Source organism: Lepidochelys olivacea (genome assembly GCF_965140295.1).
Source record: "Lepidochelys olivacea isolate rLepOli2 genome assembly, chromosome: 19".
NCBI lineage: Eukaryota > Metazoa > Chordata > Testudines > Cheloniidae > Lepidochelys > Lepidochelys olivacea.
Window position 1 is genome coordinate 15,803,920 of NC_140429.1, and position 23,415 is coordinate 15,827,334.

At 44.5% G+C, this 23,415-nt stretch overlaps 2 protein-coding genes across 5 annotated transcripts in view; one reads left to right on the top strand and one right to left on the bottom strand.

Moving 5' to 3' along the window:
• Positions 1-227: 227 nt before the first annotated feature.
• SNRNP40 (small nuclear ribonucleoprotein U5 subunit 40) lies at positions 228-15,368 on the bottom strand. Its single transcript, XM_084652313.1, has 10 exons — positions 15,142-15,368; positions 14,255-14,384; positions 11,669-11,762; positions 10,584-10,749; positions 9,427-9,549; positions 8,108-8,228; positions 6,280-6,362; positions 5,783-5,844; positions 2,387-2,490; positions 228-713 (listed from the first exon to the last, which is right to left on the bottom strand). Exons 1-10 carry the CDS (start codon positions 15,280-15,282, stop codon positions 664-666), a joined length of 1,074 nt encoding a protein of 357 aa, XP_084508439.1. The 5' UTR covers positions 15,283-15,368; the 3' UTR covers positions 228-663.
• Positions 15,369-15,502: 134 nt separating this feature from the next.
• ZCCHC17 (zinc finger CCHC-type containing 17) overlaps positions 15,503-23,415 on the top strand; it is a 37,427-nt gene continuing 29,514 nt past the window's right edge. For 2 of the 4 annotated variants that reach the window (XM_084652317.1, XM_084652314.1), the window contains exons 1-5: positions 15,503-15,645; positions 16,963-17,137; positions 20,020-20,077; positions 21,765-21,865; positions 23,313-23,404. In XM_084652317.1, coding sequence (XP_084508443.1) covers positions 17,072-17,137; positions 20,020-20,077; positions 21,765-21,865; positions 23,313-23,404 — 317 coding nt within the window. In that variant the 5' untranslated portion in view covers positions 15,503-15,645; positions 16,963-17,071. Of the gene's footprint in view, positions 15,646-15,727; positions 15,886-16,962; positions 17,138-20,019; positions 20,078-21,764; positions 21,866-23,312; positions 23,405-23,415 lie in introns of those variants that run through there. The other 2 variants (XM_084652316.1, XM_084652315.1) reach the window with 2 other exon arrangements.

Below are 23,415 nucleotides of genomic sequence, written 5' to 3' on the forward strand. Positions count from 1 at the left end.
AGTTTATTTATAGCATTTGGCTGGTTTTCACACAAAAGAAGAAAATAGGATCCAGAGGCTGCCGGATCATTATTTCCGGCATGGTCACTTTTATTGCTCTGAATAAAAAATAAAGCAGCTCCTCTGAAGATGAAGTGGATTCTTTCCCTGGACTCTATTAAAGCAAAATTCCCCATTTAATACTGTACAATAGAAGAATGAAACAGAGCAATAAATTCCAGGCACAATTCTTATAAAAAGTTGTCTATTTAGTTTTTCTGTATAAAAACAACCAAGAGAAACTGGACAGGAAATATACAAATCACTTAATGCATTTTAACACATTTGACAATAAATTGTAAGTGATTCTGGTCATGGCCAATAACCTCTTCAGCAGCTGAAAGTGGGAACACCTGAAGCATCTTAAAAATTCCAACCATTTTAGGCTCTAATGCATTTCCTACCAAAAATTCTCCTCTCTTCTCTTTGTGGGAGGCGCATCCAGTTAAAGCTTCTTGGAAGCCTTGTTGGTTAAGACAAATATTGCTCTGCAAATGAAGCTAGCTTGATATTTTCTATTACCACATGTGTCTGAAGGGGCTGGCATTGGTTAGAAGCAATTCAATTCTACTTCTGTAAACCAAAGGAGTCAAGGTCAAATATTAAGCAGTCTTCTTCTCATCTTCACTGGATCTCTCCCATATACAGTCTTTTGTCACTAGATGCAGAGAGTACTGAGTCAGGAGAGAGAGGGAGAGACAAAATCAAAAACTTTAAGAGTCCATTGGAGAGTTTAGTTGCAGATGAGTGAATACCCATCTGGATTTAAGATTTTTTTTATTTCACCTGTTCTCAATCTTGTGTCTATAAAGTAACTTTTGAACTAAAATGGTTTTCTCCCCAGCATGCTTTTCAGAATTAGTTACCTGACAGCTAATCACATTTTGCATGTTCCTGACACTGACATTTTTCTATCCCAAGTTATAATTGCAGGTATACCTCATATTAAGGTACACACTCTGTTTACACTGTTACTGCTGTTCTCCTCAAGAAAAACCGCAATAAGATGTCAAAGATGTTATTTTCTTTGCCAAAAAAATATTCAGATATCAGAAATTTAAGTACTCTAATTCTGGTTGCTAGCCACTAGAGGGAGCAATCTCTTTATCAAAAGTCTTTAAGGGCCATTATTCTTGTTTACCACAATAGTTATGAAACAAAAAATTCAGCTGTCATCCCAACATAACAAAGCACTGACCCTCTTTAATTCAGACATAATTGTTCAGTGGTTTCATGACACAGATCTCAAGTGCAGTGACAGTCTCTCTAGACCTGCTGTACCCGTTACCCAGAGCAGGCTCCCATGCAAGTCAATTGGAGACTTTCTTGTTTAAGGATTACTGATTTAGGCCCATAATCTCAGTCTTTGGAAGTCTGTGCCCCTCTGCATGCAGAGGTGTGGGGGTCTTGGAGGAAGGGAGTGGTTTACAAGATTAACTCCCTTTGATGTTAACAGGAGTCACCTTTCATAAACCCTTGCCCATGGAGGGGACAGATCGCTTGTTTATTTTTTCAGACGAATGATTGATTCACAAAGCAGTACTTAGCTGAATGCAATTGCAAACAACAAACCCCCTCTGTGGAGGGGAAGATCGCTCTGCGCTTTTAGCACCTTCTCTGACCTGGAGACAGAACAATGAATAACCAAGGCACAAACCAATAATTCATGGCACTGAATTCCCACACCCAACCTTCTGTGCAGATATTCATTCCTGGGAAAAATGCATTTACAGGGGGTGAGGAGTGTTGATTTCCTGGCCAATGCAATGGGGCGACCCAGCCCATGATAACTATGAGTCTTTGTTTCCATGGAAACAATGTAACCCGGAGGGCCTGTACAAAGACGACTGTGCCAGTAAACAGGTGTTGTTAGAATGGCTTCAGCTAACACAGTGGTGGCACAAGCACAGAGAAGGCATCGTGTGATGACGATGGTTTTCAAAGCCATCTAGCAGATTGAGTTAGATTTCCCCTCCACCCCACCGAATAGGGGTACCACGGTGTCTGTCAATACCACCTAGAGCAGGCCATTTAAAGAAACAACGGTAAAAAGCCACTTCACATGCATTTGAATTTGCATGTGTGTTAATTTCCAGCGCTTCCCCTTTATGTCTGAGAACACGATGAGGGGAGCTCAGCCCAGTGAGGTGAAGGAACATACAGAAGGTTTTATGATGCTGTTTGCTGGTGACAGCATTGCTGCTTGCAGAAACCCTGCAGCACAGTGCCCCTCTCTTGGGATCTGAGGGAGTCCTGCACTTAGCATACAGGCTTAGAAATATTTCAGCAGCACTCAGTCTCATTTCCCCAGAAGACTAGAGCTTTTTGACAAATCAACAAGACTTACTAATTGGTTCCTCTGGATGGAAAGCCACCTCGTTTACTGAGCCGGCATGGCCTGGCAGCTTGTAGAGAATTCTCCTGGAGGTTGTATCCCACACATAAACAAACCTGCAAGACACAGTCGTTATGAGGGTGAAAGCTTCCTGATGGCAGGACTTCAAAAAGAAAAGAAACTTCCAGCCCCCAATTCGTCTAGGTTTCCTGGTAACTTACATTTCCCCAGCTACACTTTAATAGTTACAATTGTCTTCCAACTTTAACATGCCAAGAGACTACTCCTGAGATGAAAATTTGTCATTACCAGGCACAGACAAAAGAAAGGGTTAGACAGCGAGAGCAGCCTGGGCAGGGAGCAAGCTTCTCGGCCTGTACCAGGGAGCCCTAGCAGGGCGTTTCACACAAGGAGGCAGATGGCTGGAATTACATGCCACAGAGCCACTCTGCACCCATCAATAATTTTGGATGAAGTGGCGTCTGGGACGGGAGGGGTGTCAGTGGGGGCTTTATCTGAGCGTCACTGCCCCAGCATGCTAGTACAGGGACCGAGAGCCTGATGTGTAGGCTTTGGATGAGACCAGGTCTGAGATCCTGACTTCTGGCGGTTATGTAACTCTTCGGAAGAGCAGGATGCTCATCCCAGTGTTCTGGGGAAGTACCCAGCTACCATTCCGCCTCCTTACAAATTCATCCTGAAAATTTCAGCTGGAGATCAGCATTTTCCACAGCTTGTGACAAACTACTGTGTAGCACAGCTGTTTGCTGCTAGACAGCTGCCAGCCCAGCAGCACCCTGCAGCAGTTGCTATCAGTCAGTGTGTCAGCGTGCCTTGGGATGAGCACTGCTATAGAAAGACAGGTTGTTCCACCAAGGAATGGCTGATTATTTTGCACTAAAACCAACTCTCGATACCGTTTAATTCCTCACAGCTAATAACGTTTATAGGTGGATTTCTATCTCCTAACTGGTTACAAAGTCAGGAGTCACTTCCCAGTGACCTAGTTTATGAGGGGATTGATCAGATTTTGTAAAGCCCTTTTGTGAATCTCTTCCTACTCTCTATCCCTGTTTGCACCATGTCTGGGTCCTGTCCAGCTGTGTCGCCTTGGCTGAAGGACATTGTGAAGGAGACACTAGAATATTTCCATGTGATAGGTCAGAAATTAACTGCTGGCAGTATGAGTAGTTCAGCTTTTAAGCAGATTATGTTTACAAAGAAAACTTCTTTTGAGGAAAAAAGCCCACTGCAAATCATGCTACACCAAGAATGCAAACTGACCAATGCCTGAAACATATTGTAAATATGGTTCATTTACGTGTCATTTGCTGCCAGTCTGGCTGAGAAAGTAACTGTTCAACTAATGCCCAATTTCACGGGAAGACTTGACCCTAGCTAGAGTGAGATTTTTAGGGGTTTGTTGTCAATCAGAATGAGAAAGAGCTCTGAGCAAAGTATCATAAACCAGGCAAAATCACTGTGTGTCCCACCTGAATGACTTCCTTTCAAATACACCAGAACTGTTTTATCATGTGAAAGGCCACTCATTAGAGGGTTCAGATCTGAGAGAATTCATTGAAATGAGCTCAGGAAAGCTGCCAGTTATGGACTACATTTAGACTGCTCTCTCTTTTGCTTTGGCATGGAAATGCTAACAGAAAGAAGCGCTCTTGGTGGACATCACCAGCCTCTCAAACTAATTCTGCTAGCTGGGGAATAAGTTTTGATGTTGCAGTAATTGGCTAGGCTGAATGAGAAGGTTGGCTCAACTGCTCTGCATCACTACTAAAAGGGACATTGCAAAGAATGAGGGCACAGAGGACGACCAGACAAGAAAAACTGCATAAAGGCAACCTACAGTGTTGTATTACTCTGAAATAGGTCTCTCTGCAAAAGGGACCCCATAGTTCTCTCTCTCTCCAAATCAGACGTGCTCTGTTTAAAAGTCTCTTCTGCCAGCCCTGCAAACTCAGCCCGAGATCTGAGTGCCAAGCCTGCGCCAGCCCACTATTTCTGCCTTGTGTATTACCAGTAATCAAGATGCAGTAAATCCTTAGTTACAGCTGTTCGATCTTATTGCCTTCTATATGGTTTCACAGGAGTGATGGGGCAGAATTGGGCCTTGTAATTAGAATTTTAAACAACTCTTAGTTGACACAGAATCCAGCTCCCTCTCCCAGACATGTGTTACTCCAGAGGGTTAACTTATTTTTGGTCAGGTAGGTAGGTCCTACTCTGGATATGCACATAGAGCAGATCTGCTGAGCAAGCCATAGTCACTTTCCAGACTGGAACCACACTTTACCTGCTTCATTAAACCTCTTTAAAGAGAAAAATATGCTACCTACAAGCATGGGTAAGTTATGAACCCTTATTTAATGCTGCATCTATTTAAACTAGATTATAGCTATTTCAACTTAGTAGGTGAGAGCTGTGACAAATCTTTGCTCCAACATTCTCCCTGTTATCTATTTTCATTAATGCTGTGGGAGAGGCAAGGCACTGTCATTTGCTTCTTTTAGCCACAACAAACTCTTGAAGGCTCAGCAAATAGTCATTTTACATGCTTAAGGATCTCCAGCTAAATTTAGTCATCTTGAGGGTCCATGTAATGTAGCAGGAAGCCAATCATTACTTGGCAGCCAACTTTTACACCTCAAAGAGGCAGAATACTTATTTTCACTTTAGTTTCCTACCAGGACTTTAAAAAATAAAAAAAAGATTTTGCAGCTGTATTATTAGTGGAACAGTATTCCGGACAGGCCCAGAATATAGCATCCCTATCTGTCCCACCATGAGACAACCACATGCACTTGGTTATGCATTACACACAAAGTTCATTTCAGGTTGTGGGACTGCACCCAGCACCTAATCTAACACCTTGTAGTTTTAACCCTGAGTCACCATGCTGCGCTGTCCAGTCAAGGACCAGACGTAGCTCTAGCTGTGTTAATAAATAGCAGCTGTTCTATTGTCTAAGCAATAACAGCATTAGCATTTCATGTAGCAGCACTTGGAAGAAGCATCACACAAAGGCTACTCAGTCTCTCAGCTGCTCTGTAATTTGATCAAGAACGAACCATGTTTGTAAGTCCTTTGCAAACCCCATTCTGTTAGTGCTGAAGGTCTTGTTATCCTCAAAGTATAACTGCATGTTATGTAACAAATACATCATGGATATTCTTTTAATAACTACATTCACATTGTTACATTATCGTGCAGCATATTGTTCTAAGACTGCAGCTTCAGTCTCAGCTATGCCCCTGGGCTCATCTCTTGTATGTGCCATTTGGAAAATGAGTCTAACTGAATTTAACTCACAGGGTTAGGAGGAGGCCCAGCTAGTGACTGTAAAGTGCTTTGGGATGGAAAGTGCCAGAGAGAAGCACAATGATTAAGTTTTACCTGTCTGCTGATCCGCCGGCTATTTTACTCCCATCTGGTGACCATGAGCATCTCAGAAGATTCTGCGAAACAAAGAGAAATGCACACAGGTCCATTTCGATGAGAAGTTTTTGGTTCCCCTTTTGCTTAAAATAAAGTCACCATGGGATTTTAAATATCACAAAGAACACTTTAATGATCTCCTTTTGGAAGATAAGCCTGTAGTTAAGAGACTGTATTTTAATGCTGGAAACATCCAGTGCCTTGTTATTTTACACAAAGTAGATACTAAATGTAGAAAATATTTAATTTACAGCTAATTATAGCTGAATTGAACAAAGAAAGCCTGTTACTACAGCTTTAATTGGAATCCCCCTTTACACATTAACCTTGCCTCTAGTCCTCATTAAATCCTTTCTAGTTTATATTCTTGAATTTAGTAATTTGTCTGTAAATTGTTTTTTAAAGAGCTGCAGCGTTTCATTAATGAGCAGCGTTTCGGTTAGCAGAACACTCACCTTCTCAAAATTATGCACATTCCCCTGGAATATCTTCACACATCTCTCTTTAGGGGCAAACGGTCGCACATCCCAGATACGAACTATAATGGAGCACATAAGAATATAAGAACAGCCATACTGGGTCAGACCAAAGGTCCATCTACCCAGTACCCTGTCTTCCAACAGCAGCCAATGCCAGGTGTCTCAGAGGGAATGAACAGAACAGGTAATCAGAGTTATCCATCCCCTGTCGCCCATACCCAGCTTCTAGCACCAGGGGCTAGGGACACTTCAGGGCATGGTTTTGCATCCATGCCCATCATGGCTAATAACCTGGATGGACCTATCCTCCATAAACTTATCTAGTTCTTTTTTGAACCCTGTTATAGTCTTGGCCTTCCAACATCCTCTGGCAAAGAGTTCACAGGCTGACCGTGCCTTAGGTGAAGAAAGACTGCCTTTTGTTTGTTTTAAAATTGCTGCCTATTCATTTAATTGGGTGACCCCTCGTTCTTGTGTTATGAGGAGGAGTAAACACCACCTCCCGATTCACATTCTCCACACCAGTCACGATTGTATAGATCCCCGTCATCCCCCCCTCAGTCGTCCCTTTTCCAAGCTGAGCTGTTCCAGTCTTTTTAATTGCTCCTCAGATGGAAGCTGTTAGATATCCCTAATCATTTTTGTTTCCTTTTTCTGGACCTTTTCCAACTCCAGTATATTTTTCTTAACATGGAACGACCAAATCCGCAAGCAATATTCAAGATGTGGGCGTACCATGGATTTATATAGAGGCAATATATTTACTATTTTATTATCTATCCCTTTCCTAATGATTCCCAACATTCTGTTCGCTTTTTTGACTGCCGCTGCACATTGAGTGGATGTTTTCAGAGACACAATGACTCCAAGATCTCCTTCTTGAATGGTAAGATAATTTAGACTCCATCATTTTATATGATTGTTTTCTCCAGTATGAATTACTTTGAATTTATCAACACTGAATTTCATCTGCCATTTTGTTGTCCAGCCACCCAGTTTTGTAAGATCCCTTTGTAACTCTTCGCAGTTGGCTTTGGACATCTGTCAGCAACTAGCTAAAGACCATTAGTTATCGTACCAAACAAAGTGACTACGTGAGCAGTCATCTCCACAAATGAGTATTATTTGTAATCCTTTTTTGTTTTAAATAGCTTTTATTTCTGGTAGTATATTTAAGCTATTACAAGTATGTTCAAACCATCTCAGCTCCTAGGCTAAATCCACAAGAAACATGAAATTCAGAACAAAGGCTGAAATTCCATCCTTCCTTCAGTACATTGTCCCAAGACATTACCAGGTTCTCTAAACTGGAGGCTGTTTTAGTTCAGTAAACCCCAAAACACTCATTCCAATTCATTGTGCTTGGGGTGTCAGCTGAATGATCTGCCTCTTGCAATGCTGAATATTATGGAATCAGAGACAGCAGGATAGATCTGGGTCAGCTAACTTAGGTCCTGACAAGGTGGGGTTGATGCTCCCTGAATGTCCGCACTGCTTTCCACTCCTAAGTAATCTGTGTTGGGGTCTCCTTCACCTCACTTTGACGAGATGACGAGCCCTCCCCGTGCAGTCACCCTTTTCATGAAAAAGCATCATTGTAAGTAGAGTCACTATAACTGGAATTACCCCTTACATACACACTATCATCAGTCTATCAGACAAATTCAGCCTAGATCTTCCTTTGGCATCCAATTACATTGAGTTATTTCTCTCACAATGCTAGGCAATCCCACTCCTTAACCAGCTGTAGCTTTAACTGGCATGAAAAACTCTGATTCCTACGATGGCAAGCTGTGGCAATTACCTGTGTTGTCCATTGCGTTGGAAAGCAAGTAAGAGCCTTCTGAACTCAAACTGAGGCCTGTCACTGAGTCAGCATGCCCTCTCATTGTGTACGTTAGTTTGTTCTGGCGAAGGTCCCATACCTTTAAGAAAAGCGCACATGCATGGTATTGTGGTTTGGTTCTCCATGTAAGGAAGCGCCTGTCAATGTAATTGGTAAGAGTGGAAGAAGCTGGCCTGACTGCTCTGGAGGCTGAACCCACAGAACTGGCACATCATAGGCAGCAACAGTGCAAAGTTCTCCTCACCGTTTGTCTCAAGCCTGATCTAGAGAGACAGCCGCAAAGACCCCTTGTTGGTATTCTCACCAGAAACTAATTAGAGCAAATTGTGATGCACACGCCTACCCAAAGAAACTGACTGGGACCTCAGTCCTCAACTCTTTTCACACAGGCCACTGAACAGAACAGTCATGAGCTGGGAACAACTCTCACTCACTGCTGGCCTGGATTGGAACTGGTAAATTAGAAGAATTAAGCCTGCACATCTGTCTCAAGCATGGGATATATGGCTTCATATACTTCCTACCCAAGGTACCCCTGCTTTATGCAGTAAGGAGTTAGATGTTGGCAGCAAAGTGAATGATGCAATCACCACATGGTCAGTGATAACCCTACCAGCACTTTGGAGCTACAAACTGTCTGACAGAGAGAGGGCATGACGGCCAGGACCCAGAGGTTGTGCTCTGTTCTTGTTGAAAAAAAAAAAAAAAAAAAAAAAAATTGTGGAATCTTAAGCTTCAAATGGTCAGCCAGAAATGACACTGCTCTAGTGCTTCATCTCCGTGACAGCCCCTTCATCACCTCAGCACTCCCCAGGCCTAGCACTGACTTGCCCAGGCCCTAGATAAGATGGAGACTGGATGCTCGGAGGAGGAACCATCATCAGCTGTACTATACAGTCATGTAAGAACAGTTCTGCAGACCACATCACTCAAAAATAGCTGAGCAGTGTTCCATTTAAACTAAATGTAATCTTAGCAAATATCTTCGTACCAGCCTGGCCCTATCTTACCTAATGGAATCACCTCCTGGTAGGAAACTGGAGCTGGGTTTGCAGAGGCTAAGTTTATCACAGAAGCTGCTCAACATGGTCAAATCAGTCTGGCTCTTTAGAAAAAAATGTATCAAGTGTCAGACTTCCACAAGAATAACATAACCATCAAGACTAGCCCACTACCATATCATGCCATTACCCACAACATCTGGGATAATGTTAAAGGTTTGGGGAGTCTGTTTGGGATAGTTACAATAGGAAAGTGCATTAAAACAGTCAACATACCTTGATATCATTGTCTATGCCTCCTGATATAATCTGATCACTGGTATCATTGAAGGTCACGGCTAATACCTGGTAAGTGTTCTGAAATGTCTGGACAGCAGCTTTTTTACGAATATCCCACAGCTGAAAGGACACGGGAAGCAAAAGTTTTTAAAATTATACGCACACCATACATTTCACAGTACAACTAAGTAGTCACATCAGTACTCCCCACATTGTCAAAGTGCTTAAGAGCTGAATTTGGGGGAAGAACATGTGGAGGATCTCTACAGGACAGATGAAACCTGTTGTCCTGACACACACGTTTGTTTTCAAGTGGTGGGGAGAGATGGAAAAATCAGACTGCATTTTTTCTAAACTTAAAACTAAGGGTAGTTAGTAGGAAAAACTGGAACACGTTACCTAGGGAGGTTCTGGAATCCCCATCATTGGAAGTTTTTAAGAACAGTTGAGACAAATACCTGTCAGGGATGGTCCACTCAGTGTAGGGGTGGAGGGATGGACTAAATGACCTATTGACGGCCCGCCCAGCCCTATATTTTTATGATGCTGTATAAATATAACTCCATTCTCCAAAGAGGATCTAATAATGTAGGTTAGACTGCTCCAACATGGACACTTCTGTGGTGCCTTGGTAATGCCTGCCCAAACGGTGGTGATGGGGTTTGGGGCAGGGGGAAGGAGAACAGTATTGATCTTTTAAATGTTAAGTTGTTAGCCGGTGAACTTACAGGAGCATAATTAAGGACAGAACTGGACACACAGAACTGGACAGCTCTGATCCAGGAAAAATCTCATTTAAAAATCCATCTCGATTCACAAAAAGAGCCAGCCATTTTCCGGGTTTAGTCTCATGTTCTTTTCTAGGATTTTGATTTTAGTTTTAACAATCTAGTCTTGTTCATCCAAAACATTTCAGGGCCAGCATATATGACGATAACTAAGGAAGTTAATGGGTAAGTGACTCAGGCTGGAATTTGGTTCAGAGGCAATTCTGGATGAAGCGGTCTCAGATGAACAAAGTTTTACTCAAGTGGTTTATTCAATTAGTTATTTTTGCAAAGTCACCAAAGTTGAATGTCCTTTATTCAGATGGGTCATCTAGTGTTTGTATAGTCTCCATCACTGCAAAAGTCAGCCCCTGCAGAAGTACTGACCTTTACTGTTCCATCATCGCTGCCTGTACAGACGAGCTGGGGTCCCCGCCTCGCTGGATAACAGGAGTTAACAAATGATGTGTGCCCCTTCAGCCTTTTCACTCTTTCTCCAGTCTCACTATCCCACACAGCTACTGTTTTATCTGTGGATGCTGAGAAGAGCATGCTAGCATGGGGGGGAAAAGACAACATAGCTATGGAATCCTGAAGGGTGGTAAAATATCTGCCCCCAACCCCTTTTGTTACTCTACAAGCACATCCAAGACTAGAGGTTACAAAATTAAGTAGATGCTAGCTAGAAGACTAAACCCAATACTCAGAGGCCGATATCAAAAGATGACTCAAGGTTTTATGGCAGGACCAAGGGGTAGCATGATGGTGAAAAGCCCATTTTCTATGTTCCCCTCAATCCAATTACTGGAGGGGTGTCTGCTGGCTTCCTGCTAGATTTCACCTCCTTGACATCACTTGGGATGATGGTGAAGTAGGAGGGATATCTTTTGTAGAAACCTCAGATACTGTTGGATAATGTCAGAAGCTGTCTCTACCAGTCAACTTTTCCTTCCCCATCTTTCTTTCCTTATCCCAAATCTCTGCTCCATTCTCTCGTTCACACTGAAAGTCCCCCTATTCACTTTCTCACAGATTTGCTTGCTAGGGTTGGGACAGAATGTCTAGGCTTTAGATCTTCTGCTCCCCATCCATGGGCCTTGGAACTTGTCACACTGACTTTACTCTTTGCTCCTGCACTCTAGAACAGATGTAATATGTTGAGATATTTCTAGGAGGTGCAACCATTCAAGTAACACCATTGCGTCTCCTCGTCAGAGCCACCAGCTGAGAGCAAAAGCAATGAAGAGGAGCTGGAGAGTAGCTTACATTCACCAGCAAGTATCCCCCTTGCCAACTACAAGTATCTTTTACCCAAGATCTTTTACTATCTCTACCCAAGACCTCAACACCACCACCTTCATTTAGCAGCTCCTTTCATGCAAACTATCTCCCAAAACATTTTGGAGCATTCATTCAGAAACAGCAGCAAGGCAGGCTAATTATAGGTCAAGTGGGTTTCATCTGATATTTACCTGCCATCAGTGTTATAGTGCAACTCCATAACTGCTCCACTGTGTCCCTTCAGGGTAGCAAAATTATCACAATCCCCATACACATGCCACAGCACTGTAAAAATAAACCAAACAAACCCAAAACTATGTTTCAATACCAATTTGTCCAAATATCTATAGTGACACTTCCTGAGCTCACTAAAATAAAGTGCCTCTTGTATTCAGCACCATCTCCAAACCCCAGTATTTACTACGTGGAATAGGAAGCCTTTAAATGGTCAGTGTAAGTTCCATGTGAGAGAGATGGCTGAAATTTAAAATATACCTTAAATATTGGTTTGTGTGTGTTCTTAAACCAAGCTGGATAAGGGAAGCATGTTTTTGTAAATACCTCCACTGCCGTTCCAAGCACTAATATTTTTCTATTGTGGACATCCATAAACATACACCATTTTATTAGCTGTATGGTAAAATTTACTTTTTTGGCCACCTGTAAGTGGTAGTCAGGAACATGGAAATTGTGATAACGACCAAGGATAGTATCAGATTCTTCAGAGGAAGGTGGAAAAAACTCTGTAGTGGACAATTAAGGAACAGTTTGCCCATAATGGATTCGAGAAAATTTTCCCCATCAATGAGTGGCTGCCTCATGCCCAGAAGCAGGAAGGTTTATTTCCCTTATAAATATGTATTCTATTTAATGTAAACATGGATGACTTCCATATACATATCTAATCTTTTTTTAGAATCCTACTAGGCTCAATGGCATGTTGTTGCAGTGAGTTCCACAGGTTAATTATCCATTGTGGCGAAAAGTATTTCCTTTCCTCACTTTTGAGTGTCATGTTGCCTCCTGTACTATAAGTGTAAATAGAAGCATCTCTTTCAACTTTCCTATACACTTCATGCTGTATACTTCTTAATGTAGAGAGGTGACAAATATGAGGAGATGTGAAAGGAGCCCCAGATCAATCTTTCCTTATACAGAAGGATTTCCCATCAGTTTATATTCCTGTTTGTATGAATATGGATTTAACTGCATGTTGAAAACAACAGTAACAAAAAAACCAAAACCATAACAGTACTATGCTGCTACTCACAAGAGTTAGCGTTGGGCATAATCCTATAAAGTCACAGCCTTCCTTGGGAAAGTTGCATTGGTATAACCCTAAGTGTGAATTTAAACTAGGGGTTCTCAAACTGGGGGTCGCAAGCTGTCAGCCTCCACCCCCAAACCCTGCTTCACCGCCAGCATTTATAATAGTGTTAAATATTTTTTAAAATGTTAATTTATAAGGTGGGGGGTGGCACTCAGAGGCTTGCTGGGTGAAAGAGGTCCCCAATACAAAAGTTTGAGAACCACTGATTTAAACTGATATAGTTAAACTCATGCAAATTCCTCAGTAAACACGCTTCAGTATACGAATGGCTTCTTCTGGTTTAGTTTAATTCAACTAAGAACAGGATTAAGTTAAATTGAAAGGAACCACTTTTAAACCAAAATAAGAGTATCTACACTGGCTTTGCACCAATCTAAGTATATCGATTTAAAAAACAGATTTAAATTTAATTTGTGCAATTTTCCAATGTAGACAAGTTCTAAATCTAATAAATGTGCGAGTCCTCCTGACTGAAAGATGCTCAGTGTGGGCTCTGGGAGACTGACAAAGAGACTGAGTTCAAATACCGCCCCACCAATAATAATTCTGTTGTTAATGTTGCTAAGTTCCCCTTCAGAAAATGAGAGCAAGAACAATCCCTCCAATACTAACTGATGTGGTGGAGTGCAAGGTGAGAGACGGGCTGGGTCCCAGATAATTTTAGGTCACCAACACTTTGAAATACTCCTAGAAGTACATAGCACAGGGGCAGGTAAACTTTTTGGCTTGAGGGCCACATTGGGTTTCTGAAATTGTACGGAGGGCCAGTTAGGGGAGGCTGTGCCTCCCCAAACAGCCAGGCATGGCCCGGCCCCCGCGCCCTATCCGACTCCCCTGCTTCTTGGCCCCTGACGCCCCCCCCCCTCCCCAGGACTCCTGCCCCATCCAATCCCCCCTGTTCCATGACAGACCCCCAGGGACCTCTGCACCATCCACCCCCCCCCCAGGCTCTCAGTCCCCTGACCACCCCTGGACCCCCCACCCCTAAATCTAACCCCCCCCTCCTTCCTGACTGCCCCCCCAGGACCCTTGCCCCCATTCAACCCCTGTTCCCCACGCTCTGAACGTCCCGATCCCTATCCACGTCCCTGACCAGCCCCCAGACTCCCCTGTCCTCTATCCAACCCACCCCCTGACCACATTGCCTGGAGCACCGGTGGCTGGCATAGCATTGCGCTGCACGGCGACGTGGCTGCAGGAGAGGGGAGACAGTCTCCCAGGCCAGGAGCTCAGGGGCCAGGTAGGACAGTCCCGCAGGCTGGATGTGGCCCACGGGCCGAAGTTTGCCCACCTCTGACATAGCAGGTCAATGCCAAGCTATCAGCATTCTGTGCTCACAACAGCTCACTCCATAGCCATTTGAATGTATAAAAAGCAGTTTACAGCAGCACTGGATTTTGTCAGAAAAATAGCTCATATCACGAACTACCGATCATTACAAACTCACAGATCAGTCTGTCAAATCCTGCAGATGCTAAAGTGGCTCCATTAGGGTGAAACTTGCAACAGTAAACTTCTCCTTCATGTCCTGAGAGCAGCATTATGGGTGCCTGGAGGGAGGAACATCGTGGAGGGCCCTAAAATACAGAGAAAATGCAGAGAGCGATAATGAAACATATGAACCAGAATGTTTGCAGTGTGGGAAAGGAAGGCAGAAAAAAAAATCGTAACTCCCTTACTGGGTTTACAAAGCTAACATTTCCACTTCTCTGTCCCCATTTACCAAAGAATCTCAAAGCACTTATCAAACCTCACAACTCCAGATGTGTCCCCATTTTACAGATGTGGAAACTGAGGCACGAGGAGGTGAAATAACTTGTCTAAAGTCACATCGCAAGTTGGTGTCAGTATAGATATTACAACCAGAGGAAATACACAAAGAATCTAAACCACGTTATAACAGGAGTCCAGAGAACGGGGCTGGGTAACTGCTCCCCTGCCCCAAGGGCTCTCCTGGGAGGGGTTCCAGTCTGCCACCCCTCTGCCTCGGGGTGCACGGGAAGGCACAGAGGGAGACAGGGAAGTAGCTGGGGCCGCCTCTGCCATCGGCGAGCAGCAGCTGGAAGCCCTTGTGTCAGTGTAGCCGGGGGGAGGCTCGCCAAGCCAGGCTCGCCTGAGCTGGCCGCAGCTCCGCCCGGGGGGCGCTGACAAGGCGGCGGGGGCACGGAGCGGCCCATCCCGGCATTGGGAACCCTGGGGCCAGGCTTGGCCCTGAGTGACCCCGGCGGGGGGGGGGGGGGAGCACGTGCTGCTGGCGGGGGACACAGCGAGAGCCCCCGAGGAAGCCGGGGCGGAGCAGGGACCGTGGGGCGGAGGCCTGGGGCCGGGACTCACCGCCTGCAGCAGGGCCCCCGGAGGCGGCTGCCCCCCGCCCGGGCCGGGCCCCAGCAGCAGCTCATGCCGGGGCCGCTTGGCCGCTGCCGCCACCAACGCCAGCTCCGGGCCTGGCCCCTTGCGCTTCTGCTGCTCGATCATCGCCGCTCCCTGTCGCCGCCACTCGGCCTCGGCTCCCGGCCCCGCGCTAGGCCTCAGAGGCTTCACGCCCGAGCAGCCAAGCCCCGCCCCCGTCCTCCAGTCATTGGACGGAACGGTCCAGTTTCCCCGCTCTGATTGGTTGCGAGCACCGACCACGCCACCACCTTCTTTTCAGTGCGCTGATTGGGTGGAGCTGGCCGTACTTATCGGCGGGCTGGCGGAGGGCGTTCTAGCATCGAGCGCGCCCATTAGCTGTGTGAGTGGCACTCAGGAGTATGCTGCGGGGTGATTGGTCGGCGCAAGGTTCGTCATCCCCGGTTGTACCGGGCGCGGGCGGGTTAACGGCGGCGAAGGCGCCCTGGGGTGAGTGACGGGGGGCAGCGGGGTGGGCCGGCCGGGGGCGGCAGCGGGAAGTTGAGCCCTCAGCCCTTTCCCCAACTGGGGGCTTGTCACCCCCCCACCCCCACCTGCTGGCCGTCGATAGCCGCGGCGGGGTGATCGCTTGGGTGGCGGTCGCACCTGCGGGCCCCGGTGACAGCCCGTGTGATCGGCGCTGCACAGACTCAGCGCAGCGATGCGCTGGCCCCGCCCCAGGGGCTCGCCGTAAGCGCTCGCTGTGGGCGCTGGGCGCTAGCCGGGCCGGGACGGGGTGGAATCGAGGAGGGGAGGGTGCGGCGTGTTTAGTGTTTCCGTCTAAGCCCCTGCTCTGGGAGCTAAGGACAGCCTGGAAACGTGAGCCGGAGGCAGCCGGAAGGACGGCACATAAAAAGAATCCCAAAGGCGGCGTTTAAAGAACGTTGTGATTTTTAAGTCATTCTAATGATTTGGGCTCATTACTTTTTAACGGGGGGGGCTCGCAGTCCTTGAGATGCTCCAGTGTTTCCTTGTATGGGTGAGAGCGCGCCCCTCCGTGGCTGAGCCAAGCATTTGGAAAGCGCTAGTCCCCTCGGCCTTTTAAAGGGTGGCGGCTTAGGCAAGGAATCGCGGGCTCCGTTTGTTTACATTCCGGTTTTTAGGCCTGTGTCGTAGGTACTAGGGAAGGGAACAGATTATAATCATAGAATCTCAAGGGCTCATCTAGTTCAGCCCCCTACTCAAAGCAGGACCAATCTCCAATTTTTGCCCCAGTTCCCTAAATGGCCCCCTCCAGGATTGAACTCACAACCCTGGGTTTAGCAGGCCAATGCTCAAACCACTGAGCTATCCCTCCCCCCAAATACACCCTAAATACAGTTGCTGAAGAACAATAGGAACTACATATGCATGAGGGTGCTGAATTCTGAAAATGGGACAAAATTGCAAGGTATTATCAGAGCCAATTTACAGTCATGGATACATATTTTGCTGTATCTGCCTAGGTACTATAATACTTACACACTTTTATGGGGGGGGAGTGAGACACAAACTTAAGTGACTTTCTTATAATTTTTACACAGCACGTTATTGGCAGCTGTATCATAGAAGTACTCATGTCTTCTGGTTCTTTGGCTTGTCTACCAACTGGATTATACTGCCATAGTATATAGTGTAAGCACCAGTCACTGTAGTAATGGATATTGAGAAATTAGTGTGACTAGTATGAGTGAAAGTGGGGCAGGTAAGAAGGCCTCCCCAAGAGCTATTTTTTTTATTACCAGTGAAGATATTTCTCTCAACAAGTGGTGTCTGTCTTCATTTCAGTTATGAATGGGGTTGCTCCACAGAAGGATAACATCTCATAAATGGAATCAAAGTAAGCTGCAAGGTTAGGAAAGAATTGTGCAGTGCATGCTCTTAGAAAACTTCCCAAATGAAGTCTGTGAGACCTGAGACGATGGAGACATTGCCTGAACTCTATGACGTCTTCCAAGGAGAGGTATGTGTTGTCGTTGCTTAGGGTCACAACAAAGTATTGGAGACACGAATAGTGCAGGATATTGAGAGAGAATATAGAGCCTTTCATTTTTAAATCACCAGTTCAGAACCAGCCCTAATTACTGGCAACAAAGCTAAGTGACCTGTGTGAAATGAGCTGCTATTGTGTATTGTGGTTCATAGAGAACAAGTGTCTACGTCACAAAACTACTGCCACCACAGCTGCCTCAGACTGACCCCTTGCTGGCGTTCCTGGTATAGAGACTAAGGCAGGGATGGGCAAACTTTGTGGCCTAAGGGCCACATCTGGCTATGGAAATTGTATGGTGGGCCATGAATACTCATGAAATTGCGGGTTGGGGTGTGGGAGGGTGTGAGGGCTCCGGCTGGGGGTGCGGGCTCTGGGGTGGGGCAGAAATGGGGAGTTCAGGGTGTGGGAGGGAGCTGCGGGCTGGGGCAGAGGGTTGGGGTGCGAGCTCTGGGGTGGAGCTGGGGGTGAGGGGTTAAGGATGCAGGAGGGTGCTCCGGGCTGGGATGGAGGGGTTCAGAGAGTGAGAGACGGACAGGAGCGCAGGCTTTAGGTGGTGCTTACCTCAAGCAACTCCCGGAAGCAGCAGCATGCTCTCTCTCTGGCTCCTATACGGAGGCGCGGCCAGGTGGCTCTGTGCACTGCCCGGTCCGCAGGCACCACCCCTGCAGCTCCCATTGGCTGTGTTTCCTGGCCACTGGGAGCTGTGGAGGTATCGCTTGGGGCGGGGACAGAGTGCGGAACCCCCTTGCTGCCCCTACACGTAGGAGCCGGAGGGGGGACATGCCGCTGCTTCTGGGAGCTGTGTGGAGCCACGGCACATGTGGAGCAGGGCAAACCCCCGACCCCACTCCCCGGCTAGAGCACCGGAGCGGGGCAAGCCCTGGACCCTGCTCCCTAGCGGGAGCTCAAGAGCCAGATTAAAACATCTGAAGGGCCGGATGTGGCCCCTGGGCTGTAGTTTGCCCACTCCTGGACTAAGGAGTACATAGGCTATATAGAGAGAGAACTCCCCTCTCCCCCACTAGGTTAGAGTTGATCCACATTCTCAGGGATGAGAAGAGGACTTCAGTCTCTTGAGCCGCTGCCTTTTACCAGCATTCTCAGATTAAAGAAAAATATTTAACACACTTTTTTGCAAATATTTTAACTAATGTTTTGAGAACAGGTTGAGACTCTTATTGCAGGTGTTATTTCATTAGATGTCTTTAAAATAAAACTGATGGGTGAGCCACATTGCTAATGCAAACACCTCCAGTCTGAAGAGTAATAACTCTTTAAGAGGATTAGCTAAGAATGTGTATTATAAACATGCTAGTCCTCTTGTAGGATGAGAAAAGCTGTCTTCAGAGAATTCATGCTGATTATTTCTCTCAGCCAAGTCTAATTTTTCGACTCAAGTGTGAGGGATCTGAAAATCTTATTGCTTTAATTTTTGTGGAGCTTGGGGATAAAGCTTTCCATCCTGCCTCATGCTGTGAAATACAAGAGACTTTAGCTTTTAAAAGTTGGAAACTGTCTTGAGTTTAATAGCTGCTATCAAGAATATTTGTTGTTCAATTTGGCACAACTCAAAGTCCTGAATTGCAATACCTCGGGCTCACTCCACATATTGGTGCCTGAACTTAAGGGCACTGCACATTTTAATGTTAGCTTTCCATTCTTCTAATTAAAAGGGAAGTGAGATCCTGTCTGCCTTGTTATAATCAAAAAAGCCCTGGGTACTATTTTCCCCCTGTAAGAATAGTAAGAAGAGGACAAAGGCTAGAATTATAGATGTCAGGGGACAGAGAATGAGTTAAAGAGCCTCTCAAGTCTAGATTGGTTCAACTCCAACATCAGGCCCTGATTCCATAATAAAGCTCTGCATGGGTGGATCCATGCTGTGACTAATTAACTTCAGTGAAGTTCTCTGCAGGCTCAGGTGTCTATTTACATAGAGTTTATTGCATAATTGGGGCCATAGTCAGCAGTGAGCAAAAGTCATTACCATCAGATGTTTGTTTGTAATAACTATGTGAAATTAGTTGGTAGGTCTCAGTGCAGGTACTAGTGGACAAGTATCCATTTCAAAACCACCACTGCCACAATTGACACTGACTGGCCTTCTTTTGGGTAGTCTTATTAGAGAGGCCTAGGATAGAATAGAGCATGGAGGGATGGGTTAATTCCCCTTAATCATAGAATCTCAGGGTTGGAAGGGACCTCAGGAGGTCATCTAGTTCAACCCCCTGCTCAAAGCAGGACCAATCCCCAATTTTTGCCCCAGATCCCTAAATGGCCCCCTCAAGGATTGAGCTTACAACCCTGGGTTTAACAGGCCAATGCTCAAACCACTGAGCTATCCCTCCCCAAATGGTAGGGTGAGTCCCTTCAGAGGCACACTAGTTTGAAGATTTAGGGAAGTTTTTGTTGCCTGTCCACTGTCTGTTCCATAGATGAGCATAAGACTGTTTCCAAGGCCTGTCAGTCTGGCCTGTAAGCACTAAATTTACTCAAATGGTAAAATAGGGGAAAATAGAAGTTAAAAATATTGGCTCCTGCTGCTGAATATAGCAAATAGACTCTCTTTGAAAAATGTCATTTTTCAAGATCTGTCTGTAATCTTGCAGGCAGAAAATAATCATCGTGTGCTTTTGTGTGTATCTGATGCAACAATATGTGTTATTATGTAGCTCCCCAGTTCAAAAGAAGATAACCTGAAGCAGACTCATAGAAAGCAAATTAGAAACAGCTGAAACCAAATAAGTGCATGTAACCAGAGTGGGTTGCAGGGAAGGAGAAAATGAGACAGAAAATGGGTGTAATGTACAAGATTCTCTTTCAGTCAATGGATATATTGATTTTCTTCACAGGTTGCTGCTGTAACAGAATATGGAGCATTTATAAAAATTCCAGGCTGCAGGAAACAAGGTTTGTTTCTTAGACTAGATTTTCAGACTTAGTTCCATGCTGGTTTGCTTAATACAGTCCTCCCCTTGCAGAAGGACTTGGCATCTTTTAGAAAATGCTGCAAAATGAGTCTGTTGTTCACCCCTTCCCAGTTGATTAAATCCTCCCGGTATGGGGTTTGGTTTCTTATGGAGATCTTTATGTCCCCATTTATGCTACACAAGAGCTCCAGATACAGTGATGGGGCTATATAAATGCTTGCATTAATACTGAATATATTCTCATTTACAGAAAAAAATGTTAAATGAATAAGTGCATTTCCAGGTGATGATAGAATATGTTGGAGTGGCATTATAAGGAACTAGACTGGAGTGCAGTAATTCCCTACATATTCAGGGCCTGGGATGCTTAATTTCTGCTATGAAATGGAATTCATAGATGGAAGGAAAAATCATAATGGTAAATCATTGACTGCCTCACAGTCCAGGCTTTCCTGGTTATTTTTCATGTTCCTTTCAGTTGTGTGAAAGACTTGCACTAAAAGGTGAATCTGAGTATACAAGGGAAATAGTGAAACTGTACAGGGAATGCTGTCAAATGCACGAGGTAAACAAACTGAAAAAGTATTAAATATCTTTTTCTCCGGTCTCTGCGTTGCAGTGGCACTAGGGGTGTTACTTGTGACAAAAATAAGTGGCAAGTTTTCCAATGCAACTGTGACACTAAAAAAACCCCAACAAACAAAACCTGGGGTTTCCTTTGAAATGTGATAATACCCTGAAAAGTGCCACTATGGGTTCAATAGTTAATCTTGCTTGGACACCAAATGTTTAGTTTGTGCAAGTTAAAAGGATGATTTTTTTTCTCCCTGCTAGTTCTGCAATGCCAAGCCAGAGTCTTCAAGTCAAGTTATGTTTTCTGCCTCTGGTGTTGCCAGCTAAAAATTGTGCTGCTAATGCCCAAAATAGAACAGCATCTTGTTTGTCGTCCCTCAGCTCTGCTAGGTCCACAGGATTGGCAGGAATTAAAACTTGTTTGTGCCTCTTAAATTAGCACCTTCGCTGTTTGATAGGATGCTCTTTCTTTTAGTTGCTTTTCTTACTAACTGCACTCTAAGATCTAGAATATGCAGCCTCCCATCTTCCCCTTCCCACGAGAGTGATTTGTATTCCGAAGTAATTAGCATTGGGTTTAATGCAGTAGGTACCTAATCCTGCAGCCTTTATGGATGTCTACATTCCATTGAAGTCAGGGAGACTTTTGGCCCAATCTCTCAGTAAGTTCCATATGGCTGCAAGATTCCCATCTGCACAGAGCTTGTTGCTGCACCAGAACCTTAATTTTGCAAGCACCTATGCACAAAGACTTGCAGGATCAAACTCTTCGGGGGAAATTACACTAACTCTATGAGATTGGAATGATATAAGCATTTTTTTTAGCTGTCAGGCTCTAATTTTGCAAGAGCTGCCCCATTGTGAGTTTGGAGCAGATTTTGGTGGGTTTAGCTGGCTGCATTTGGCTTATAAATGGTTTTGAAAAACCAGTAAACCTCATAAATCTTTATTCTGCATGAAGTAGTGGTTGAGTAACCCAGATATTTAATTTCACCTAAGGATGCTCCAGACCTTGATGCTCTTATTTTCTAGAGGATAAAATGTTATGTTCAACCAAAAACAATTTTATTTATTTCCCCTAAAACCACCTCTAGGCCTTGTCCATAAAACCCACATGTCAGCCTGTCGGGTCGACAAACCCTCGGAAATGGTAGATGTTGGAGACAAAGTGTGGGTGAAGCTTATTGGAAGAGAGGTAAAATTGCTTATGGTGTCTTAAGCACTGTGTAAACTAAGAAAAAATTTGCAACGACAGCAAGCTAATGATTTTCATGTTAACAGAAGCGTAGTGTTCCAATCACTTTGTCTAGTGCATGATGCTGTTTGTTGTGAACACAAACTAATCATGTTCCTCATCACATGAGCATTTAAGAACCAACCTTTTGTCTGATTTGCATAGGCTTCACAGATCACATGGCATCCTTCATAAAAGTAGGAGTTCATCCTTGATCAAATGTCATCTTGCCTCCCCCCTGCACCATTGTTCAGACTACTGTTTACTGGTTGGCATGTCACCCTGTAGGTAGCTACATGACTCCTCTATGGTGTTTGTATATCATGTGAAGTACTTTAAGATTTATTGGAAAGTAAGGTGCTATATAGTTGTAAACTGCTCACGATTGGAAAGGTCTCTTAACCCATTCTTAGCAGAAGCTGAGAATTCTCTTAATTCTATTTGAGGGAATGAACTTTCTTTGAAAGGACACTGCTACAGTGTTCATTCTGTTTTTAAAGATGACTTGCAAAATAAAAAACAATAGGGCTTGTGCCCTCTTCTGCTTCTTTGTGGTGTCTAAAGAAGGTCTGATGGGAAGTGTGTGCAGGGTGGATAAATGTTGTTTTTTAAAATAAAATTATCTGTTAAAGCACCCAAAAGAACACATGGACTTTGCAAATAAATAAATGAAAAATAACTCCCAAGTTTTGGCCTGACTGCAAATTGCATCAGAGCGGCGCTTCACTGTAACCTGCCCATTTCATTATTTCACACTATGATGGGGTTTACCCCACATCATTAGCAAGAATGTTTAAAAGGCTGTGTACTCTAGAAAGATGTCAAGCAACACACAACCTGTGAAACTCTCCAAGATAATATGGAGAGCAAGAGCTGATTAGGATTCAGAAAAGAGCCTTTTATACGGATAATTAGAACATTCCCATTTACCGAAAAGGACAAAAATGTGTAAATGATATAAAGCCTCATGTTTCAAGGCGTAAACCAACCACTAACCTGTGCTCGGATCAGGAAGAAACTTCCTTTGTGGCCAGGTTATTCCATAATTGTCCACTTTGGAGTTTCTTGTACACACCCTCCCTTCCGCAAAGTATTTGCTACTGGCCACTATTAAATACCAGATACTGGCTAGATGAGTCTATGTTCTGATCTGTTGGGGTAATTTTTATGATCTTATTTCTGAGACCATTATTTTTAAGTAATATACTCTGGTCCATTAACTAGAACATTGAAGTGTAAATGAAACTAAAATATACTTGTCAAAATTAAAACCATTTTGTGATGTATCCTTGACTTTAGAGCATTCACTTCTTTACTAGTTGGCAGTTTCACTCAGTCTTTGTGGGTTTTCCTATAACTGGATTCTGTTATGACTTGCTTTTTTTCCCTCCGTGTCTGTCTCTTACAGATGAAAGATGACAAATTGAAGCTGTCTCTTTCCATGAAGGTCGTCAACCAAGGAACAGGAAAGGACCTTGATCCAAACAATGTTGCCCTTGAGTAGGTAAATC